Genomic DNA, 13359 nt, shown 5'->3' with positions numbered 1-13359 from the left:
AGTTAGAATGAGCATTTCAGGAAGACTCATAAAGGCCAGAACTAAAAAATTGCTACGGAATTAGGGGGAAGAAAACTTGCAATGGCCAGAATGGACCATGTGCATTAGAAAGATTCTGCAGTGGACCTCAGCCCTGGTCTCCAGGTTGGACTTACAGGAGATAATTCTAGGCTCTAGTCATAGCACTCAACTCCCAAGGTCAGTCCTTGCTTGGGGTCAAGTGTTGATAAAATATGTTTCTGGGTCTGGAGAGATGGCTCAGTGAGTCAGGAGTACTTGCTGTGAAAGCAAGAGGACCTGAGTTCAAATCCTCATCACCTATTGGAAGGCCAGGCATGGTTGCATGTGCCCAGAACCCCAGTGTTGGGGTGGATGTGAATGAGTCCTAGGAGCTCCTAGGTCCTAGCCAGCCAGCCCAGACAAAACAATGAAATTTTAGGCTCAGTTACTGTCCTACGCTGCCATGCCCTGCATTACCATGCCTTCCAGATGGAATTGGTCTTCTCAGGAAAAGCCCTTCTGCAACTTATTATCAGTTGGAGTACAGTTCAAGGGTAAAGAAGAGAAAAGGACAAGAAACTGTCTACGAGTAGTGCCTGTCCCAGTGCCGGCAGTGTTGGTGAGCTCCAGAGCTCCAGCCTCAGATGTGACAGACACAGAAGAGCATCTTTCTGATTTCAGAACACAAGAGACTGCTTGTTAGGGCCCTCACAGGTTAAGAAATGTGTGACGACGGCTACATCTGAGTAGAAAGAAGAGCGAGAAGCCAGTCTCCTGTGGGGAACAGCTGCTTCGGGGCAGAAGCAGAAGGGCAGTTTGTAGTAGAGGGTGGAGAGCTCTCCGGCCAGCATCGAGAGGAATAGGATGAAAGGCTTGGTTATTTATATCAGCATTGATATATGTAAGTGTTAAAGCTAGCTGTGGGGGGCACAGGCCTGTCACTCCAGCGCTTGGGAGGATGAATCAGGAGTGTAAGGTCACGTGAAAAAAGAAAAATCACTTTTAAGAATGCTCACTCATGTTGTAGGCAGTGGCTACTCTAGAGGTGGGTTATGTCTGTTTCTGAGAAAATGCATATTGAAATAATGAATTTACTTTATTACATTTATTTGGTGTGTGTGCATATGCCATGGTGTGTGTATAGAGGCCAGAGAACAGCTTACAGGAGTCAATCCTCTCCAACCAACCACATGGGTCCTAAGGACCCAACTTAGTTTGTCAGATTTGGCAGCCTTTGCTTCTACCTGCTGAGCCATCTCGCCTGCCTGAATGAATACATGTAAAGACTTAACACTATTTGGGAACAGGAATGCCTTCGTTTCTTTTCTATTGCTGTGACAGAACACCGGGAACAAGGCAACTCATTAAAAATGTTTGATTTGGGGCTTATGGTTGTGGAGGTCATAGTCCATGCCATCATGATAGGAAGTGTGGCAGCAGGCACAGGCTGGAGTGGTAGCTGATCTGTAAGTAGGAGGCAGAGCTGACCTCAAATGAAGCCACACCTCCTAACCCTCCCCAAATAGTTCCATTAATGGGGACCAGACCAAGCATTCAAATATGTGAGCATGTGTGGGCATTCTTACTTAATTCCCCACAGGGAATCATCAATTGGAATGAGAATACGTCATGCCTTTCATAATACTTGATAAAGACAACTGAAAATTTAATACATAGAATATATAGATGTAGCCGGGTGGTGGTGGCTCATGCTTTTAATCCCAGCACTCAGAAGTCAGCGGCAGGCAGATCTCTGTGAGTTCTAGGCCAACCTGGTCTACAAAATGAGTTCCAGGACAGCTTGGGCTGTTACACAGAGAAACCCTGTTTCCAAAAAAAAAAAAAAAAAAAAAAAAAGAAAGAAAGAAAGAAAAAATATATAAATGTTAAGCAGTGAAAAATTCAGCTCGTGTCTACCAAGTTCTCTTCCAGTTTCATTTGCCTTTTTCTTGTCTTGCAGAAGCCCTGCAGAGGCCAGTGGCATCTGACTTTGAGCCCCAGGGTCTCAGTGAAGCAGCTCGATGGAACTCCAAGGAAAACCTTCTTGCTGGGCCCAGTGAAAATGACCCCAACCTTTTTGTGGCACTATATGATTTTGTGGCCAGTGGAGATAACACGCTCAGCATCACTAAAGGTAACAGGGAAACGGCAAGCAAGGGTGGGGGTGTGTGGTTTGGCTGTCCTTCCCTTCGCTCCACGAGAGGGCAGAGATGCCTACAGAGCACAGTGCCCGCCCTTAGGAGGCTCAGGGGCAGCAGTCCTGTGCACATGATTCCCCGTGTTCCTATAGAAGAGGACACCTGGATCTCAGGCTGGAAGCATGGGGTTTTGTTACTGTTTTTATCACCAAGTAAAAGCATTATTCCTTAAAAAGTTTTGAGTAAACTTGTATAACCTTAGATGTGGTGGCAGAGTTGTCCTCTGTGCACTCATGACTAACAGGAAGAGGAGATATTCTAGAGAAAGGTTAGGAGGAAGGAAGTCAGTCATCAAAACTGATTCATCTATTTGGTTCTTTTCTCTAAGGTGAAAAGCTCCGGGTCTTAGGTTATAATCACAATGGGGAATGGTGTGAAGCCCAAACGAAAAATGGCCAAGGATGGGTACCAAGCAACTACATCACCCCTGTCAACAGCCTGGAGAAACATTCCTGGTATCATGGGCCTGTGTCCCGAAATGCTGCTGAGTATCTGCTGAGCAGTGGGATCAACGGCAGCTTCTTGGTTCGGGAGAGTGAGAGCAGTCCTGGCCAGAGGTCCATCTCCCTGAGATATGAAGGGAGGGTATACCACTACAGGATCAACACCGCCTCTGATGGCAAGGTGAGCAACCACCCTGACTGGGACCAGCAGTGAGCTGATGGGCTGTGGGGGGCACACAGGGGAACATGGATGGTAGCCCAGGCCATTGAATTATATTGGTAGGCTCAATCAGAATGTCTCAAGCAGGGTATGGTGGCTCATACTGTAATTCAGCACTCAGAAGGCCTAGATAGAAGAATCAATACTTCAAAGCTATCCTTGGCTACATAGTAAGTTCAAGGCCAGCCTGGGCTACATAAAGACCTTGTTTCAAACAACCAAACCAGACAGTGTCTCAGGAATCTTCCAAATAAACAGAAGGAGTTTTCATGAGCTTCACGAAAGATCATTGGTTGTCAGCCAGTATCACAGGTCCTGGGTCTTGGTGTGTAGGATTCTCTGAAAAACCACAGGGATACTGTTGGGTCTCAGATGTAAGTTCTTATATTAAGACTCTTTTCATAAATTCTTTTTGTTTGCTCTTTGGGTTTTTTTTATATAGTCTCTGTAATTTATAGCCCTGGCCTTCCTGGAAGTTACTCTGTAGACCATACTGGTCTCAAACTCACAAAGATCTGCCTGCCTCTGCCTTCTAAGCGCTGGGATTAAAGGCGTGCATCACCACAGGCCAACGGCCCTTTTTGTAAATTCTTATATCGATGATGATTGATCTTTAGTGAGAGAAATTTAATCAGCAGTCACTCATTATGTGTAAAGCTGCAGGTCCCAGTAACGGTACCTCCATGACCTTATAGCCAGTGTCCTTCCTGTGGTAAAGTGTGGGTGTAGACACATAAATACGCCCAGATTTTTAACAGAGGTCACATCAAAGTAAACCGATTCATCTCCAAACACAGTGATTTGTGATCTTTGCCTAAACATTGCTCCTTAAATGTCCACAGAGAGAAGGGAAAAACCCAGTTACTGTGGCTTAATCAGTGCTAGTCTTGTAAGTTCCTCTCTTTTACCTCACCTCCACCCCTGGAGGGTACTGATGCCATCTGCATTTTTGCATCAATAAGAGGGGGGGCTTAAAGGGACAAGACTTCTAGTCCAAGATTTTCACATAGGGAGTAATTGGTAGCACCAGGCTGGGGTCCCCCCTCTTCACAGTGCCAAGTACTGTTAGAGGACAGCATTGATAGGCAGATTGCATAGGACAGATGGCATTCTGTGCTGTGAAGAGACACCATGACTAAGGCAACTCTTACAAAGGAAACCTAGAACTGGGGGCTTGCTTACAGTTTAAGAAGCTTAGTCCACTGTCATCATGGTGGCAGGCAGGCATGGTGCTGGAGAAACAGCTGAGGGCTATATCCTGATCTGTAGGCTGAGATAGAGAGGCTGGGCCTTGCATGGTCTTTGGAAACCTGGAAGCCCACCCCTAGTGACACCTTCCTTCAAAAGAGCCACACCTCTTATCCTAATCCTTTCAAATAGTGGTGACTAACCATTCAAGTTAGTGAGCCTATGGGGGACCATTCTTACTCAAACTACCACAGCATCTAAACTATTTTTGAGGGAGCCTGACTCCATGGTATAAAGCCTAGCATGTATATGAGCTGGGTTCTGTTGTTGTTTGCTGCAACTTCGGGCACAACATGAACCACACAACTCAGCAAACCCATGTGGAGTTTATTGGGAAGGGAGTGGTTTAGAATGAGGTTCAGTAGTTGAGGCAGTTGAAACTGGAGTCATGGAGCTGCCGCTGGCCCAGCTTGCCCAGTTTCTGGGTACAGAGTCCTCATGCAGCCACTTAAAGCGCTAGGTAGCCACCACAACACAGGGCCCTTAGAGCTGTTTAAGTATCTGCCTGAAGGCTGGTTGCGTACCTTGCCAGTTGTCATGGGGCAGGGTCAGCACAATGCCAGAATATCAACAGGTTCTATCTACAGAACTGCAGTTAATGCATGTCTTTTTTTGTTTGTTTCTTTTTTTGTTGTTGTTGTTTTGTTTTTTGGTTTTTTGTTTGTTTGTTTGTTTTGAGACAGGGTTTCTCTGTGATTTTGGAAGCTGTCCTGGAACTAGCTTTTGTAGACCAGACTGGCCTCGAACTCACAGAGATCCACCTGTCTCTTCCTCCCGAGTGCTGGGATTAAAGGCGTGCGCCACCACAAGGCATGTGCCACCACCGCCCAGCTGTTTTTTTGTTTTGTTTTGTTTTGTTTTGTTTTGTTTTGTTTTTATAGAGACGGGGCTCGCCGGGCATTGGTGGCGCATGCCTTTAATCCCAGCACTCGGGAGGCGGAGGCAGGCAGATCTCTGTGAGTTCGAGGCCAGTCTGGTCTACAGAGCGAGTTCCAGGATAGCCTCCAAAACAATAGTTAGGGCTTCTCCATGTAGCCTTGGCCATCCTGGGATTCACTGTAGACCAGGATGGCCTTGAACTCCTAGAGATCTACCTGCCTCTACCTCACAGTACTGGGATTAAAGGCACGTATGCCTGCAGGCCAGAAGAGGGCATCATTACAGATGGTTGTGAGCCACCATGTGGTTGCTGGGAATTGAACTCAGGACCTCTGGAAGAGCAGTCAGTGCTCTTAACCTCTGAGGCATCTCTCCAGCCCTTGTTTCATATTTGTATGTATTGTATGTGCATAGTTTCAAATGACAAACTAATTGCAATAAAAACTGTCTCCCAACTCAGTCATGCCCACTACTGTCAGTCCCTTTACTGTCCTCATGAAGCCGGAGACACACGTGGTGCCTGCACACTGATGCTCCTTGCTTTTCCCCATGTGACAAGGTGTTTTGGAGTTTTGCAGTGGCACATGTAGACACCTCTGTCAGTGTCCTGTGGTGGCTCACACCTATAATCCCAACACTTGGGAAGGAGAGGCAGGAAGATTGCTGAATTTGAAGCCAGACATTGTGGCATAGTGAGCTACAGTGTAAAACTACAGCAAAAGGCAAAACAAAACAATTTTGTTTTTTGAGACAGAATTTATTTATGTAGCCTTGGCTGTCTTAGAACTAGCTCTGTAGAACAGGCTAGCCTTAAACTCACAGAGATCTACCAGCCTTTGCCTCCCAGGTGCTAGGATTAAAGGCTTGGACCACCACTGCCCACCACAAAAAATTTTCTGACTGTGATCTGCTACAATTGTTTCTATGCACTAGGGTATAAGCATGGGCAAGATAAGGACTGGAGTTAATCAAAGGTGATACACTCTTTAAAGCTAGTGTCCGTGTTGTCAAGCCACCCTCTACAGCATTTCTTCCAATCTGCTTTCACAGGTTGCTGGTGAAAGTACTGCATGTTTCCCTTCGCCAGGGTTACAGCTACTGTCAAACTTTATGCCATCTCTGTTACTCTGATTATTGAAGAAGGTGACCTTACCAGATTCAGCACACATGTCATTCTTACTCCATTTATCAAATTTGTCTTTCTCCTGCTTAGAAAATCCGTTGTGTAGAGACCTATGGATCCTCTACTCTCTTTGAGGGCTCTTTCATGACCTTTTGAATAGTTAGCTGGACTAGAATCAGTGTCTGATGGGCTATCACCCTTGTCATCTTTTTAGCCTTTTCCTGGCTGGCTCACACTTTCATTTGTATTATGTGAGCATGTATACACCCCTCCTGGAACTTGCTGTGTGGACCAGGCTGCCCCATCCCTGCCTCGAGACCACAGGGACTAAGGCCATGCACCACAAGGCTATGTGCCTCTCTGATTTCCTTCTTTTTGAGTGTCTGCATCCTCTTGCCTGTCTCTGGAGGCCTCTGTAGTACAGCATTGTGGTTTGTGTACAGAATTAATCTGTTGTTGGTATGTTTTAGTTCTTTTTCTCAACACTGACCAAAAGAAACTTATGGGAGGAAAGGGTTTTTTCATTTGGCTGGTCTTGGTGGGGCAGGTGAGGCAGGTGGGTGCTGCTACTTGCTCACACCCCAGGAGATCCAGGAGCAGGAAACGGGGAATGAATGCATTTGGCTTTCTCCACCACCACCACACCCTTTTTTAAAAACAGGGTTCTTTGTGTAACTCTGACAGTCCTTCAGTTCTGTAGATCAGACTGGCCCCAAACTCAGAGATCTACCTTCCTCTTGTCTCCCAAGTGCTGGGATTAAGGGTGTGTTGCCACTACCATCTGGCTTCTCCATCCCCTTTTATTCAGTCCCAGACACAGCCCATAGGATGTGCTGCCTGAATTCATTGGGAATGGTCTTCCGTTCCTAGTCCTCTTTGGAAACTCCCTCACAGAAGCACCCAAAGGTTTGCTTCATCAGTGAGTGCCCTTGGTGTTTCCTCATTTAGGCAGGTTAACCATACAACTTGCAGTTAGAGTCAGGCTGACTCGGCTGTGTAGTGGGTAGAGCCAGGTCTTTAAATCTGGAGCAGACTCCAAGGTGGTGGGCCTTTGAAGAGCCTTCAGACTGCAGAGTACCTTTTCCCTGGGAGGTGGGTTTCTGGAGATGACAGTTTGCTCGCCTTTGTTTCCTTTTGTGGAGCAAGCCAGGCTGCTTCAGGAGGTCCACACTGAGCAAGCCCATGCTGTCTTATCGCCAGAGCTGTTTAATCAGCAGTCTCAGAACAGTATGGCTAGGTGTGGTCTGAAGTGGGGAAGAGTTTAGAGTCCCCTCTGTTTAAAGCTGGTGTGTATGCCTCAGGGTATACAGGCCACTCATGATCTGTAGCTCATCTGACAGCCTGCCCTTTGCTTCTCCCTGGAAGAGGTTTTCCCATCAGCTGTCCAGGTACCCAGAGACTTTGGATACTTCTTAGCCCTTGATGAGCCTTCTATCTGCAGAGGATCACATTCAAGGAAGCATTATTGGGTGGAATCATGTCCCTAGAGTGAGAGACAGGCGTCAGAATGGGGAGGTACCATAGCTCTGGTGGGACAGTGGGCTTCATACTGAAGAATGCTTCCCACAAAGCAGGGCTTTGATGCAATCCTCTTTGATTACTAAAGGGGACATTTAAGAATGCCAGGAGGGAGCCTGGAGTTGGTGGTGCACGCCTTTAATCCCAGCACTCAGGAGGCAGAGGCAGGCAGATCTCTGAGTTTGAGGCCAGCCTGGTCTACAGAGCGAATTCCAGGATAGCCTCTAAAACAATACAGAGAAGCCCTGTCTGGGGAAAAAAAAACAATGCCGGGAGGGGTAGACTGGGACTGATAAAAATGATATTTTATTTCCAGATCAGCCAATCAGTCAACAACGGGATGCAAAAGACTCTTGTAGTTTCCCTCCTGACTCTTGTTTACCTCTCTTTGTGGTCTGTGCTTTCTGAAGCAGTTTTGACTAGGGCACCCTCTAGGTGATTCTGCCTCTGTTGCCTTTCGTTCTGACTTCTGCAAGCCACCGCTGTGCATTCCCACAGTTCCCAAGAGCCCTGAAGCCCTGTCCTCTTCTTGATGTTTCCCGCATACATTATTTTCATGGTCAGAAGTGACAGCCTCAGGTTGACAGAAGTGGGACCCAAGCAGGAGGTGTTGGCTCCAGGGCCTCTGGAGTATCTGTGCTTTGCTTCCCCTGGGAGTGAACAGTGGTGTGGGCATTGTTGGAGGAGTGTGGGAACTTCTGAAGAGCCTGGCTCAGTTCTAAAGCACAGGTGGCACTGTCCTGTGGCATGACACTTGGGAGTTTCTCCATGAACACTCAGGAAGAGGCAGAGTCCTGGCTGGATGCTGTATGTTTGTGGAGCAGCACAGAAGCAGGCACTCAACACTAGCTCCACCTGCTTCTCTGTACATACCATGGGTTCCCAATGCTCATCCTGATCATCACTAAGGGTTCTAAAAACTAGAGCGGTCAAAAGGCAGCTGGAAATGTGGCTGGGAGCGGAACCACACTGCACTTGAGGGCAGCTGGCTGTAGTATTAATACTTAATGAGTGTTGGTGTGTAAATTTTAGGTTGGAAAATGAACTTAGTTTTCATGGCTTTCTGAGTAGTGGTAGAGACTGGAAGCGGACTCTCCAAATCTTACAGAGTGCGTTGTGTCTGTGACCAGCACTGAGGAGAGGGCTATAATGTGTTTATATCCTCAACAAGCAGAGAAAGGAGATCTGCTACTGGACCCTAGCTAACCCCTTGTGATTATCTCCCTTTAAAGTGTTTTAGTGATCTAATATTAATACTATAAGCCTCAGAAAATAATTGTGCCTGCATTTTATTGCCGCAGTGAAATAACCTGAAGCAGCTAATTAACAGAGACAGTTTTATTTAGCTCTTGGTGTGGAAAGCTGTATGCTGAAGCAGCATGGTACAGACTGGTAATGGCCCCTAGCCCAGTAGCAGTGAATTGGTGAAGTATTCAGTCCACTCACTGAGTGTATGGAGGAACAGACCTCTCATCTGAGAGGGAGGAGGGGCCAGCCTGGTTCCTTCATAAGCACCCTCTGAGGACTCTGTTGCAGGCGAGCTCTGGGTTCCCACAAAGACTTTGTGCATCTCCTCTGAGACCACACCTACTAAAGCTTCCCATCACCACACTGCTCCAGGGAATGTGTATCTTATGGTGGCAGTGGTGCTCACTGTAACGAGCAACCAAAGCCCTTATGCCTGCTCCCCATGTGTCTTGGGCTCCCGACCTCCACTCTTTATATGTCGAAGCTGTAGTTACAGCCTGATCCTTTCCTTCTGTGCATTTCTTACCAAGTATCAGCACTGTGTCAGTCCAACCCCTCTTCCCCAACGTGAGTTTGCTACTGGGGCAGGCAAGTCGAGGTGCTCAGTGATGTGCCTGGAGCCCAGCTGTTGCATGTAGACTGAGCATGGAGCCTTCCCTTCCCACAGCACTGCAGCAGTGACTGCATGAGAACTCTGCAGAGCCATCCCTGGGAGGCCCTCTGTGCTGTGGCTCTCAGAAATCCCGAAAGCAGTACCCGTCTGTGCTGTCTTTTGGCCTACAAGGTGCTGACAGAAACAGCCTCACCAGGCAAGCTGCCAGCGGTACAAATCTTGGTGTTGGGTGCCTTCCACCAAGTCCCAAGCAAGTAGGCAGCTTGAGACACATGTTTCATTATCAGTTACCCTCTCTTCAGTATCAATTCAGTTTTTTTCTTTCCAGGGCAGCAAGTTCTTGAGTTCTGTTGCTCATTCATCAACAAGTATTTATTAAGTACCTATTTTGCAATAGTTTAAATCGGAGGGTAGAGACTAGAGAAATGACTCTTCGGAGTTATTAAGAGCACCAGCTGCTGCTCTTCCAAAGGCTCTCAATTCCGTTCCCAGCACCCACACAGTGGCTCACAACCACTCTAGGTAACTCCGGTTCAGGGAGTCAGACACCTTATTCTGGCCTCCAAGAGCACCAGTCATGCACATGGTACACACACACACACACACACACACACACACACACACACACACACACACACACACACAACTATCTATACACATAAAACCATAAAACAAAAATGACAAAGATTTAATTAAAAGTAATATATTGGTTCGAGGCCACCCTGGTCTGCAGAGCAAGTTCCAGGGCTACACAGAGATCCTGTCTGTCTGGAAAAACAAAACAAAACCAACAACAAAGAATACATTGGAGGTTAAAGAAAGGGAGGAATGCTGGGTGGGGTGTCAGTAGAGGCCAGGTGCACATGTCCTCAGGCTTTTGAGTGTCTCTCAGTAAGTTCCACCCTGCTAGAAGAAGCTTCAGAGGGCAACCCTAAACCATGTACAGAACCTTTCCCCTGGGTTGTTGCTCTGTGAATGAGGGCTGTTCCCTATCTTCCTTAGCTCTATGTCTCCTCGGAGAGCCGCTTCAACACTCTGGCCGAGTTAGTTCACCATCATTCCACGGTGGCTGATGGGCTCATCACCACGCTCCACTACCCAGCTCCTAAGCGCAACAAGCCAACCATCTACGGCGTGTCCCCCAACTATGACAAGTGGGAAATGGAGCGCACAGACATCACCATGAAGCACAAGTTGGGCGGAGGCCAGTATGGGGAGGTGTACGAAGGCGTGTGGAAGAAGTACAGCCTGACGGTGGCCGTGAAGACCTTGAAGGTGGGCTGGGGCCTGGTTGAGGGGGGTGCGTGTGTGCATGTGTGTGCCCATGTGTGTGCGCGTGTGTGTACCCATGTGTGTGCGTGCGTGCATGTGTGTGTGTGCCCACGTGTGCGTGTGTATGTGTGTGTGTGTGTGTGCATGGGGGGGGCGAGAGGGGGATCTGCTGTGGCTCAGCTGTGCCCAGGCCTTTGTGAGGCTGATCATCTTCCATCTGTGGCTCCACCGGTGCTGAGCACTGACCTGTGCTGAGGGTTGCAAAGGGTTAATTCCTTGAGTTCCTTGTTCTATGGCAATGTTCTTTAAAGTCTGCTTTCTGTTCTTGTTGGGTGACATGGAAGCCACTTCCTTATGAGAGTTCAGGAAAGCATAGAGGCTGGGTTGGAAAAGGAGAGTCATGAGAGAAGTCTTCTGTGGACTTCTGTGAGCTGATAGAACAGGCAAGTGTGTGGTGTCCTCACACCGTCCAGTTCTCTCTGCAAACAGGAGCGGGTACCCCTGGAGCAGCTCCGAGAAGCACTTCCTTACATCACAGGGCCACACACCTCTCCACTGTTGACTAGTGTGTCTGTTTGCAGGTAGTTCATGTTTTCCTGTGAAGTTCTCTGTGTGAGGTTCAGGCTCCATCCAAGCTTGTCCCTGTGGTGAGAGTGCCCCCTAGTGTTCACCCACATTACTTGCTTGTGCTTATTTTAGACAGACTCTGATGATACCCTGTGAATAGTAGTCAAGAAAGGATCCGGAGCTACCCACTTCAGGGAACACAGACTTGAGTGTGCTTGTGTCTCAGCTCAGCCAGGCAGTGCATCTGACAGGACCAACTCTTCTCTGAAAGACAGTAAGGTGGAGGCTGGAAATTTGGTTGCCATAAATGACTGTTTAGAGCAAGACTGCATCCCTTAATTCTAGAAGGAAAAACAGCTTTCCAATCACTGTCTTAATATTTCCCCTCCCCTTAGCTCTGTGGCAGACCAGTGCTGGGGGAAGAGAGTCATAGGTGGGATTGCCTGGTGTACCCTTGGATATTTTCCAAATTCAGTGTTTTAAAATTTAACAGATATGGAGTTCCTCATATTTATTGGCTAAGCCCTAGGTCCCAGGCCTGGGTGGTCTACATCAGAGGAGAAATGGACAAAATGCTGATGATGACAGCAGAGTAAGTCAGCACAATGTCTGAGGATAGGTTTTGCCATGCAAGGGGAGACAGTGATAGATGACTGTGGTGGGTAGGAGAATGTGAATCATGGCTGTGAGGATGAGCAGAGGCCAGGTGAGACACTGAGTCTCTGAGGGGCAGGAAGGGAAGCCCCAGCTGAGGAGAAGGGGCCATTGAGAACCAGACACTTTTGGCAAACCTGATTCTATCATTTCGCAGAGGATGAGAAGAGCGTAGTGATGATCCATGTCCTGTACACCAGGCCACTGGCTGGCAGGACCAGGCACCACTGGCAGGGATTTACAAACAGCAAGGAAGAGGGAAACCACAGGGTACCTGAGATTCAGCAATGAGGGAAGGCTAATTTGAAAACCCCTAATAGAGAGAGGGTCTGTGAGGTGCCAACCCTGACAACCTATGGTTTATCCCTTGGCCCTACATGATGAAAGGAGAAACTCATGCCCAAAAGACTACCAGAGGTGTGCTCCAACCAGCACACATGTGTCATGACACATGCTCTCTTCACACAAGAACAAACAAACACATAAATAAATGTGAGAAACAAAACTGCCCCATTGATGAACAGTGCTGCAGCTCTCCACAGTGGAAGGGACTCTGGAGGAGGGGGACCCGGTCTAATGCTTTCCCCAAGAGCCTCATTAGCATGAGCCATGGTTGGTAAAGAATGACAGGGTGGGTGCCTGGGAGTTATCATGTATGGCATCTGACCAGAGAGAGGCAGTGCACCCTCTGTGGAAGTGTGTTGTCTCAGACACATGTTGTGCAATTGCTAAATAAACTGTCCCCAGCACCCAGTCCTGCACCTAGCCCTGCGGGCTTTAGGCTCTGCAGTCATTACCCATTTGTCAGATAAGCGTAGTAAAGAGTTTTGGCTCTTTATCTCTTCTGTAGAATTTAAGATCTATACTAAATTAAGCTAAATGGCCAAAGTTACTGTGCTGGTATAGAGTTCTGGGTGTGTCATGTGCTTAGTCCATCCAGCAACTCCTCAGCACTCACAGGATCCGAGAGAGGGGCCCAAGGACTAAAACAATCACCATCAAGGCTGTGGACGCTGGAGTACTGAGCCAGAGTTTGAACCCAGACACCCAGATCTGAAGCAACTCTTTGCCATCTCCCCCATCCTTTATGGCAGTGGTTCTCAACCTTTCTGATGCTGTGACCCCTTAATACAGTTCCTCATATTGTGCTGACCCCCAACTATAAAATTATTTCGTTGCTACTTCATAACTGTAATTTTGCTAGTTATGAGTTATAATATAAATATCCGATATGCAGTATATCTAATATGTGACTCCAAAGGGGTTGCCACGCACAGGTTGAGAAACCACTCCTTTGATGGCGATAGCTCTGAAACACTCCTCAGAATCCTATGGCCTTCCCAGCTATCCATATTCAGCCTGGAAGTTAGGTGCTA

General features: G+C 47.6%; 1 protein-coding gene across 2 annotated transcripts in view; it reads left to right on the top strand.

Moving 5' to 3' along the window:
- The window catches only part of Abl1 (ABL proto-oncogene 1, non-receptor tyrosine kinase), a 107726-nt gene that overhangs the window by 77366 nt on the left and 17001 nt on the right, over nucleotides 1-13359 (top strand). For both annotated transcript variants that reach the window (XM_005085519.4, XM_005085520.4), the window contains exons 2-4: nucleotides 1961-2134; nucleotides 2527-2822; nucleotides 10493-10765. In XM_005085519.4, the coding sequence (XP_005085576.1) occupies nucleotides 1961-2134; nucleotides 2527-2822; nucleotides 10493-10765 (743 nt within the window). The remainder of the gene's footprint in view (nucleotides 1-1960; nucleotides 2135-2526; nucleotides 2823-10492; nucleotides 10766-13359) is intronic.

Source organism: Mesocricetus auratus, unplaced genomic scaffold, assembly GCF_017639785.1.
Source record: "Mesocricetus auratus isolate SY011 unplaced genomic scaffold, BCM_Maur_2.0 Super-Scaffold_100004, whole genome shotgun sequence".
NCBI lineage: Eukaryota > Metazoa > Chordata > Mammalia > Rodentia > Cricetidae > Mesocricetus > Mesocricetus auratus.
Note: the sequence above shows the minus strand (reverse complement) of the source record. Positions and strands in the feature narration are given on the sequence as shown.